The sequence below is a fragment of the Zerene cesonia genome, chromosome 20 (genome assembly GCF_012273895.1).
Source record: "Zerene cesonia ecotype Mississippi chromosome 20, Zerene_cesonia_1.1, whole genome shotgun sequence".
In the NCBI taxonomy this organism is placed as follows: Eukaryota; Metazoa; Arthropoda; class Insecta; order Lepidoptera; family Pieridae; genus Zerene; species Zerene cesonia.
Window position 1 is genome coordinate 5,713,048 of NC_052121.1, and position 11,556 is coordinate 5,724,603.

The window sequence follows — 11,556 nt, forward strand, 5'->3', positions numbered from 1 at the left end:
CTAAAAACAGAATACACACACATACTGCATTTATTATTAAAACAATGTTTTTCGTATATTTCTTTTTTTTTAATTAACAATAATCGAATAAATAAGACTAAAATGATAGCTATGATAATACTCAGCAATCGGTTCTGTGAAATAATAGTTTTAAACGTCAATTCGTTTAATAAATAGCTAGTATATATGAATAAAAATATTAGGTGTTTTTTTATTTCCTATCCTTAATTTTTCAGATTATATTTTTCCTTCAAACTATATTATTTATTCAACTGCATAAAACAAATTAAAAATTTAAAGAGGGTTAAAGTCCAATAAAGGAACTGCGGAAATATTTAAGGGCGTTTGATTCTAACAATAAGTGGTTCTATTGATGTGCTATTTAATATTTATATGATATTGTAGGCATGCAATAGGTACTGTAATTTTCCTATTAAAAGCCTTAATATTGAAGAAGGGTTTTCATATTTACTGGAAATATTTTTTTATTAAATGGTACTAATATAAGGACAATTCTGCAGTTATCTTACTCACTTAAATGGCAGTCGTCTTAAATTATGTTTATGTTCACTAGCGTATTAGGTTCGTAATAAAAAAATTTGAATTTAAATTTTATAATTTAAAATATAAATATATCCGTTACCTATATTGAGGGTGACCTTTGATCATGCCAAATTTGCTAAGCCTACCAGGGTGGGTAGGCTTAGCAAATTTGGCATGATTATGTTATAGATGAATAATTCATTATTTAAATACACATGCTGCACTATCTATTCTACCTACTATTTCCATATTTTTTCATACTTTCGTACCCTATGTACGTTTGCCTTTTTTGAGCAGGTACTAATCATAAAATCTTTTTTATTCTCAATCAAAATATATGGATAGTTGTGTTTAATCAATGATTTATATTCCACTTTTCTACATTGTTACATTTAAGCAAATCGACAATAGCAATTTTATTGAATCTCGACATATCTATAGATAGGGTAATGAGCAAAGAGATTTGTGCAATAAAGCTATAAAAGTGTGTGCTAATCTTAATGAGCAATGAATTTCTCGTTATTATACTCAAGTATAATAGTAATATCGGTTATACCGACTTACCTGGAACAGATATAAGGGGTATCAGCAGTATCATAGATAATATCTATAGATATTTCCGCAAAAATCCTTACGAAGTGATCTTGTAGGTTTTACCAGAAAATAATCCTGCAAATCCGGTGTCAAATGGGAATTCATCAATGGGGAACGTTGCTGTATACAAAAAGAGCCTCACTTTACCAACTGATCCCGGAGGCTCTAGCAAAAAATCGAGTTACATGAGTATACAAAGCGCAAAATCAAGCGAAAGCATCAATCATATAAAGGACTCGGATAGCGAAGCATCGGAAGATCCAAAAGTTAGTGCTGGCCGTAAAACAATATCTGAAATTGTTCAAACTAACCCGGAGAAACGCATGAGAAGAAAGAGAGGTGTGATAGCACCTCACGCTCCTTTGGATAGTGCTCGGTCGCTACTAGATCTGCAATACGAAAAATTTGCTAAAGATGATATGTAAGTTTTATTTTCACTGTTTTATTCATTAACTCAGTCTTTGTCTACCCAGGAACTACAAAAGAATGGATAGAATGGTCATCACTCATATTTTTTATATTTAAACTTTTCACATTCATTTCAGGTCCATAGAACAAATAAAAAAAGCTATAATGGCTAACGATTTCTTAAAAAACATAATGGACGAAGAACGCCTAGAGGCAGTCGTAGAGGCGATGAATCCACAAGAATTTCCTGCAGGAAGCCTTATGATCAGAGAAGGAGAGAGTGGAAGCCACTTGTATGTATCGGCACATGGACAATTCGAAGTACTCAAAGGAGGACAAGTTGTCAAGAACTTTGGTCCTGGTGAAGCTTTCGGCGAATTAGCTATTTTATACAAAGCGAAACGTTTTGCTTCAATACGATGTTAGTGCAAATGTGGTATTTTGTTATTGTAACGTATACAATTCAATTAATGATATAAATATAGTACAATATTGAAATCGCCTATGAATTTTCAGGTATTACAGAAGCGAAAGTATGGACACTAGAAAGAAAAGTTTTTCAAAAGATCATGGTACGCAGTGGTCGACAGGAGCAAGAGGACAATATGCGTTTCTTATCATCTGTTCCTTTATTACAAGGGATTCACCCCATAGAACTTGCAAAAATCGCAGATTTCTTGCGAAGAGTTAGTAATGTTTGAGCGTCTGAATATAAGAAACTATTTATATTTTAATACATAAGAAATATAATCCTAACAATTATTATTCGTCACATTATTCAGGAGTTTTTCGCGACTGGTACGGCCGTGGTACGGCAAGGCGACAAAGGTGACAAATTTTACATCATAAGAGGTGGTACTGTGATGGTAACGAAACGAGATGGGGACGGCGGGGAACGACGGGTGGGCACGCTTAAACGTGGCGAGTACTTTGGGGAACAAGCCTTGCTTCACGAGGATCGTCGTCTAGCAACCGTAACCGCTATGCCTCCAGGGGTTGAATGCTTGACGTTAGAACGCGGGTACACAAATTACACTAATCCATACATAGTTTAGATTACAAAGCAAAAAATATTGTCTGAAGCTTGCATTGCAAGGTATTCATTTTTTGAAAGACTGAAATCTAACGATGTGAAAACGTTGGATTGTGAAATGGCCATTCGAAGCTATGATAGCTTGGATGAGGGTCGGTTTATTTTTGTTTAGTTTACACAGTAATAACTGCACTTGAGGGACGTTTGATATATGTAAATTCTTGCCTTAATCCATACCTGAGATATATTCGCATCATAATTCAACGAAATGTAATGCTTTAAATTGCAAGCAACTGTAGGATGGAATGAAGCAGATAGGGATCAAGATATTTCGACGGTATGCAATCTCGCGAGTTTGATTAGATAGTAATCTAACGGTTTTTCAAATATACAGCGACATATTATCTATAACAATTGTTCGTCTTTCGATTTTCTAAAATTGATTTTAATGTGACTTGAATTTTTGTAAAATTAAAATGCCAGTGACTAGGAACATTACAAAAATACATCTCAACATATGCCATCCACAGACCTTTCTCAGAGTTATTGGGAAATTTGGAAGAATTGAAGAACATCAGACATGCAGTGCCTCGACCTTCTCAGCAAAAGAAAACTTCCGAAGTAAAAAGCGGTGTGTAAAAATAATTATTTTAATCCTCTCTCGGGCAATATGTATGTGATTGAACTTGATTGATAAGATATCAAAACTACGTATTTAATTAGATATAACGACTACAAATAAAATATTTTAAGTCCTTGTGTACAGAATAACGATAGCGGTACTTTGAATTTAGTTTTAAACATTATTTGCACTTGTTCTAAAAGACTTTGTCGATGTCTTGATCGAACACAAATAATTTGATTGCCTTCAATTAAACAAAATCGATGAATTGAGGAAAAATACCAATAAACTAATTTAGCTGCCTAAACTAATAAAGGAAAAAAATACCAAGAGGAAAATAATTAATCGGAATTAACTCACGCCTTTTGTATTATGATACTAATTTAGAACCAAAATTTGTTTACTCAAACTAACTAGTCAGTCATTGAACGACCAAATATATTTGTTTCCTTAACATTAATAATTGTTGTCATTTTAGAATATGAATTCATCGAGCTGAAAGATTTAGAGATTGTGGGTACTATGGGAGTCGGTGGTTTCGGTCGAGTTGAGCTAGTGCAGTATAAGAAAGATTCTTCAAAAACCTTTGCGCTAAAATGCCTTAAGAAAATTGATATGGTTCAGCAACAACAGCAGGAACATGCATTTAACGAGAAAAATATAATGATGTCCTGTAATAATAGATTTATATGCCGGTACACATTCTTCTCTATTATTTCTGTAAAACGTACAAATTTATTTCATCGAAATGTAAATGATTAATTAACTTCGTAATCTTTCAGATTGTACCGTACTTTTAAGGATAATAAATACATATATTTCTTAATGGAACCGGTCCTTGGCGGTGACGTGTGGACAATACTCCAAAAACAGCGGTATTTCCCCGAGAACATCGCACGGTTTATGGCGGCGTGCGTTGTCGAAGCCTTCCAATATCTACACTCGAAAGATATCATCTATAGAGATCTTAAGCCGGAGAATTTGATGCTAGACACAAAAGGCTATATTAAATTGGTACACAAAACTTTTGTTTTTTAAACTTCATTCAAATAATCGATCGATTTAAAAACTTTTTAATTTTTTTTAACTTGAAATAACCATAGCAATAATTCGTTGATAAATAATTATAAATTGGATATTAATTCAAATTTCCTGGGTACAAATGTTCCTTACAGGTTGATTTTGGATTCGCTAAACGATTATCAACAAATAGTAAGACATGGACATTTGCTGGGACACCAGAGTACGTGGCCCCAGAAATTGTGCTTAATAAAGTAAGTGTGACTCAAATATTGTTTTTATCTATATCGTAGGCATTTTGTACAACATCATATTGTGTAAATTAATATTTATTCAACCATGTTATATTTGTAACGTTTATGCGTCTTGATAAGACCTTAGATCATTTGATCTGATCAAGATATTAATCCATGTTATCTAATACTTGTTTGTGTAATCAGTAATGAATTAATCAGCTAGTGATTTAAAATAAATAAAAAACTAAGTAGGTAAGTCATACGTGTTCAATGTACATAGTTTCTTTTTATCTATTCATATTTATATAATTTCAGGGACACGACCGAGCTGTCGATTGCTGGGCGCTTGGGGTATTCATCCACGAATTGTTGGTCGGTAAACCGCCATTTAGAGCCGCTGGTGGAGATCACATGAAGACTTATACACTCATCCTCCGCGGGATAGATGCTGTATCATTTCACCCACGCGTACCGAAATCTGCTCAATTACTTATACGAAAACTATGTCGCGCTGTCCCAGCTGAACGTTTGGGATATTTGAAAAATGGTATCACGGATATAAAAAACCACAAGTAAGTAGTTTTTGCTAGTGAATTATTTGTTTTACTTCGATCGTAAACTCTCGTGAGGATAAGCATTTATTTTATTAATGAAAACAGTACACAATATCGATATATCTCAAAAGGATGTACTTAATAACATATAAGTACATATTATGTACTTATATGTTATATATAAGTACATAATATGTACTTACTACTTCATTTATGTTTTTATTAGTAGCACTATTTATTATTTTATTTTAAATTTATTTTAGATGGTTCCTTGGTTTTGATTTTGAGGGATTACGTGAAGGGAAACTTAAGGCTCCACTTATACAACCAGTTTCAAATGACTTGGACCTTTCCAACTTCGAGAAATATCCTAAGGATAAAATGCCGCCAGATGAAACTTCAGGGTGGGATATTGATTTTTAAATACAGTCATCGCTGGTGTAGACTTAGGGAATTTGATACATTATATTATTTAAAATATTATATGACCCCGTACCTTTTTCGTACCCATAAAGTATAAACTGTATCGACTTGTGTAAATAAAAGTTTTATTGATAAAAACAATGTATTTTTATTTCATTTTAATGCATTCATAGAAACTATCTTTCCTTTTTCCAAATTATGGAATGTATCAATATTTAAAATTTTTGTAATTATTACATAATCGTTTGCTTGATTAAACCAATTCAATCATTTATATTAACAAAACGTGTTTACAAGTAAAAACCAGCAAATGTAGCATAAATTAAAAGGAGGTCACAAATGCTATAATAACAAAAAATGTAGGCTGTCGATCGACCTCCTGCCCTGCTTATCACCTGTATGGTCTAAGTTGTGCTAGGTTGTGGAAAGTGTGCTAGAATAAATGAGACCATTTACATTAAACAAAGCAGAGAATCACGCCGTGCGAAAATTTGACGGTAGGAAGACGTCCTATCCTAATATGGAAAACACAAAACAGTCAATAAATATATAAGAGAGGTATGCAAAATATCAGAAATTATATTACCTATAAGAAGTCAAATTCAGAAGTTCAGTTAAAGTCTATTATATAAGGCAAAACATAATCATTTTATATCTCAATATAATATATACTATGAAAGATATATATGATTTCTATAAGTACTTTCACACATATATGATGTCTTAAATCAGTAACAGAACTAAACCATTTTACAAATGGAGAAATTGAATATGTGGATAACTTAAATATAAATGCTACTGATGATGAAACTCGACAACCCTAGAAACTTTACGCAGTGCAGTCAGCCGGCCGGCGTGAGTGCTCGCCGACCGCCGCGGCCGTAAACAAGGTTCCACAACACGGCTCCTAGAATAAATGTATACTGTAGCCGAGAGTCACACAAGTTGAATATATTTTACATTTAGTTTGCCGCGAGTAAGTGCTTTGGACTGCCGTCGCGTCTCAATGGCGCATCGCACTCGATACAGTTAGCACAACATACCAAAGGAATAAAAACATTACAATACCATACACTCACGGTACAAACCTTATACAACACAATGGACTATATCTAAATTTTAATATTCAAATACTAAGACCCGTGCTCAGTGTATTATAATAGTGAATAGGTGAAAAATACCTACCTGGAATTGTAAAAATTATTGAAGGTGAGTTAATACTTTCAAACAATATGTATTTGTTGAATTTTAGTTATTATTGATTTGTAAATATGTAACTGAATAAAACATAGATCGAAAGACACAGAAACTGTGGTTGCATTATTTAGGTGCCTAACACCTGCTTTAAGAGTATTAAACGATCATCAAAAATTATCGAAATATAAAAACAATCGATTTTTACTTCAAGGTTAATATTTGCTTTGATAGTTTGTACATATAGTGCTTTGATAGGGTATGTATATGGACTCATATCAACTAAAAATTGCAATGATCTGAGATTACGTATTAATTAAAGTACGGACACTTCGGAATATAAGAATGTAGGTACCCACATACTAAATATATTTATCTACTTCTGATACTTAAATATATCATTATTAAGCATTCCAATTAATTCATGTAAAACACATTCAAAAACGTTGTCATGTCTGATCAGGTATATCTTTTAACAACCTTGAGTATTTGCAATAAACATGATTAAAGTAATTGGAATCCTTCTAATATTTTATTATAAACTAGCATACCCGGCAACGCGTTGCTGTGGCTGAATAATAGTTAAAAATATTAAGATTATAAATTCTTTTGATAATTAATCGAAATAAAAACTATCCTATATCTTAAGTTGGACCAAATTACACTTAAAATGCCAAATTTTATCAAAATCGGTCAAAATCGGTAGCAGTTATACATTAGAAGCACTGTAGAGATTTGTCTGAAATTTGCCATGCAGATAGATTACAACCTGTAAATAACATTATCTATGAACGCAAAAATGTGTTATTTATTCACCATAGACTTTGAATTATAGTTGTCTTTTTTATCAATTATTTTGCTGTTGATGGATTCACTTAACCCGGGGCGCGAAATTATATTGTAACTAGTACCTACTTTATGATATAAGGTTATGTGATTTAACTGTAGTCTAAACAACCGCATACCAATTATGCACTAAGGTTTGTACAAAATTGGATATCAAAATTCGTCAATTGCGTCCTTCCCATACAAATTCTATTTAACTATGAAATGAAGACATATTTTATGAATTAATAATCACACCGTCACACATTGTTCTTGGTAAAGGATGTTATAAGATTACTGTAACTACGTCAACCCTTGATACACATCTCGCATACATGTAGTTTCAGATTACACGGACTGAATACTGATTACCGACCATCAAATTAATATTTAAACATTGAATAACTGTGTACTTTAATAATGTAGGTAGATATGCTTCTCTTGGCATACATATTTCAATATAACTAGTGGATTGAATATAGTTACCAATTGTATTATTTGCATAGAAAATATCCTTTATCCCTATAACTATATAACGATATTAACGAGAAGATAAAATGTTAGGTCACTTAATTGAATAAACAATATGTATATATATTTAAATCCCTATAAAACTATTTTCATCACATTAGCTAATTAAAAAAAAAACAAATGATGAATATTATTGAAGGATATATGTACTTTTTTTTTTTCAACACTAATTATTATCTACATCGAAATTTGATTAATTATAGCGTGTCCATGACATACAAATTTTTCAGTAAGACGATGCGTTTCATTTTAATTACGTTTTTTGTTTTCTTGTTGTATTAACTTGCCTGTTATCTTTATTTAGTCCTATGTGATTCATACAAACATAAAATTATTTGTTATTAGGTATGTAGGTATTTGTTATTGTATAGATAGGTACATGTTAATGATTTTTTTTTCATTAGTCCAAATATTCCTAATTTTGAAAATCTTCAATTTTATGTCAAAAATAAGTGTAACATATATTTTTAAGTGTCATAATTTCCAAACACTTATATATGAAACTAGTATAACTAAAATAAACCGTAAGCGTCCCGCAACTCAAAATTCTACTTTCGCAAACACCGAGCCGGCTGTGTTATATTTTTCGGACATTTCAATAGGTATATCATATAAGAATTCTTTAATTAATAATAATGAATATGTTAAGGGTTGTTGCCAATACGTTCTATGATGTTCACTCCCATGGAGTCGAAAATAGCGTATATTCGTGAATACCGATTATTATTCTCTGATTTTATCTCTCTTCGTAATCGTAGATTGTTACTTGATACTACTTTTTAACCCTTCGAGATCTAAATCACAACCCACAAACAGTAAATCAATAAAATTCGTTGCTACAACGGTAATCGAAAATGTCAAGTAAGACTTGCCAAATATATTGTCACCTTATCCTATTGTAAAGTTTTTGATCTTCCAAACCGTCGTAATAATGTTGGTAGAAATTTTGAGAGTAATTCGAATATATCGTAATTTTAATGACCTTTGTAAGTTTCTGGCTAGTCTTATCGACTTTATTATTCCGATTCATTTTTAGTTTTTCTCGAAAAAAAATTGTGTTGTCATTGGTTACTCAAACAGCAAATAGTGAAGTATGTAAAAAAAATGTTATTCATACCTGTACCTAATTTGTGTGCGTATGTACCCATATACACAAAGGTAAATCATGGTCTTATTATTTATGTTTAAATATATTAAAATTGTTTAAGAATATTTAGTTTACAAAGTCTAATATAGAGGTGCTCCTGTGTTGAGTCACGCTATTGAAGTTTCGGGTTTGTTACATAATATCTCTTTAGAGTGGATGTCGATTAATTGGAAAATGTAGTAGCCCTACAGGCTAACATCGATATGCACTAAAAAAATAAAACGATTAATTAGACTCGATGGTTTGTGGATGTAATAATAATAGTAAAAAGTAGATCGAGTTATTCTTGATTTTTGCAGATATAATTCGTCACTCGTAAGTTATGTGTGTACATTGTACACTGTTGGTATGGCTTAAAAAATAAATTAATAAAATTTCATTCACTACCGAATACTACTATAAATCTTCTAATTTGTAAGGTCTGTAAAATTATATATGCAATCGTCTTTAGTGATGGAGGCCGTGTGTGTTCGCGGCGATGGGAGGTGCCAAGCGTACGCCTTAGCTGCAGCACTGCACTCGCTCAATCTGTACTGTGCTGCAATATTCACTGCTCTCATTTGCTGCTGTGGCCGAAAACGACCAGCCCGGTATGTTCATATATGTATAGTCCAACCAAAATAGACATATGACTTAGCAAACATTCACATAGAGCTGAAAATGTACAAAGACATACAAATTCTTTAATGCACTACTACAAACATAACAACTTATAACTTCATCTTACTACTGCAAACATTTTATCCAAGATCAAATGTTCGAAATTTAGGTTGTGACCAATTGACCAATGGGGTTTTGTACTTGGCGCATTTCTTTTAAAATGTTTTCCAGGTGGTACGGTAAGTTATGTATATTATGTGAAATACATATTTTATTTATTTATCAGCATTTTCAACTGTATGTTAATCTGTCTAAGTTAGTCTATTTTGACTGACTAATATTGAATATCTATAGAAATAATGTTACTTTATAATCGATTGAAAGTCATTTGTATTTCACGTAGGGCACCAAGCCGCTGGCGATGCCAAAATGTTCGTGGCATTACGAGCATCGTTCTTGGCGTGGTGTGGTGCTGCGGTGCAGCGGCGGCTTCTCTACGGCCCGCTGACACCGTCTACTTGGTCGCATCACTAATGGCACCGCTTTCCTGGCTCGCAGCAGCTGCATTCCACGTGTCTCTATGGACAAGACGCTCGCTCGCGCCTACTCTTTATCTAGCAGTCTATTGGTTTCTTACAACTTTATCATCTGCGGCCTTACTCTTCGAACATTCGAAAAGAGAATCATTTGAGACTCATGTAGAAGTCTACATTCAAGGTCTTACCCTGATCTGTGCCATAGTAATGGGTGGTGCTGATTGTTTATGTTTTTATGACGAGGTAAGATATATTCCCGTAAATAGCACCTGTTTTAATCTATACGTCAATTATTATGTTTTGAGAAAATGATTGGCTTCTGTATAAAATTATGTATGTGACTATGGAAGTGCGTCCAATTAACCTAAACAACGATGCGCGACGCACAAGGTGTGACCATGTATAGGGGACGCATGCTTTTCCTGTGCAATACAATTGCACTGACCTCAAAACAAGCCATTAATTTTAATCTAAATGCACGGTCAACTATTGTATCGTTCATAATATTTGGAATATTTATTACTATTTCCTCGACTTTTCAATGATTCTTGGCTCTTTTTTTTCTAACCTAGCCTTTATTAGTTATGTTATCAATGTTACTTTTCTGAAAGGTATATCAAAAGATTATAAAATTCTTAAAGCATTGTATTTGTACATTGCTTTACATTTATATTTTTATTATTTACGATCATATATGCATATTAAAAATAGAAGTATATTATTTACAAACTATAAACAACATTTTTATTGTAATCTACTAAAAATTTTTATACAAATATGTGAGTATTTATATATTTCCGCATTGAAATTTATTTCGTAAAATCTCGCATTATGACGCAGATACCTATATATACTTATTATTACAAAAAGGATGTTAACCTTCGGTTATTACTCATAGAAAGACGCCAGACGTTGGACATGCAGACACTTCCAGACTGGCGCCGATCGCTAGCTTTGTCGCTATTAACCACACGTTATTACAATATCATTTTATTATCCTTATCGTCTGTATTTGTTTCAGTACATAATATATATGTCTCTCTATAGTTGTAGATACAAACGTTCTGTGTATGGACAAACTAATATGTGCTATATAATATGTGAGCATATCACTGCATCCCAGACCACAGTAAATCAGCCCAAGTGATGGTTACTAAATAATAGTATATGTTTTTAATCTGAGCAATTGTCGCTCAGTGGTAGGACCTAACCGACAAAGTCGAGACCAAACGTGAAACAAATAAGTAGATTTTTTAATTTATCTGCACATAATCTATAAAACCACTGTTC

General features: G+C 32.5%; 2 protein-coding genes across 2 annotated transcripts in view; both read left to right on the forward strand.

Annotated features, from left to right (window-relative positions):
• Positions 1 to 5,543, forward strand: part of LOC119834783 (cGMP-dependent protein kinase, isozyme 1-like) — a 6,979-nt gene extending 1,436 nt beyond the window's left edge. Inside the window, exons 2-11 of the mRNA XM_038359277.1 lie at positions 1,194 to 1,558; positions 1,683 to 1,966; positions 2,062 to 2,231; positions 2,328 to 2,566; positions 3,109 to 3,209; positions 3,679 to 3,895; positions 3,983 to 4,214; positions 4,376 to 4,474; positions 4,772 to 5,028; positions 5,274 to 5,543. Of these exons, the coding sequence (XP_038215205.1) occupies positions 1,194 to 1,558; positions 1,683 to 1,966; positions 2,062 to 2,231; positions 2,328 to 2,566; positions 3,109 to 3,209; positions 3,679 to 3,895; positions 3,983 to 4,214; positions 4,376 to 4,474; positions 4,772 to 5,028; positions 5,274 to 5,433 (2,124 nt within the window). The 3' untranslated portion in view covers positions 5,434 to 5,543. The remainder of the gene's footprint in view (positions 1 to 1,193; positions 1,559 to 1,682; positions 1,967 to 2,061; positions 2,232 to 2,327; positions 2,567 to 3,108; positions 3,210 to 3,678; positions 3,896 to 3,982; positions 4,215 to 4,375; positions 4,475 to 4,771; positions 5,029 to 5,273) is intronic.
• A 742-nt stretch (positions 5,544 to 6,285) lies between these two features.
• The window catches only part of LOC119834781 (ATP-binding cassette sub-family C member Sur), a 15,425-nt gene continuing 10,154 nt past the window's right edge, over positions 6,286 to 11,556 (forward strand). Inside the window, exons 1-3 of the mRNA XM_038359273.1 lie at positions 6,286 to 6,642; positions 9,582 to 9,720; positions 10,134 to 10,509. Of these exons, the coding sequence (XP_038215201.1) occupies positions 9,584 to 9,720; positions 10,134 to 10,509 (513 nt within the window). The 5' untranslated portion in view covers positions 6,286 to 6,642; positions 9,582 to 9,583. The remainder of the gene's footprint in view (positions 6,643 to 9,581; positions 9,721 to 10,133; positions 10,510 to 11,556) is intronic.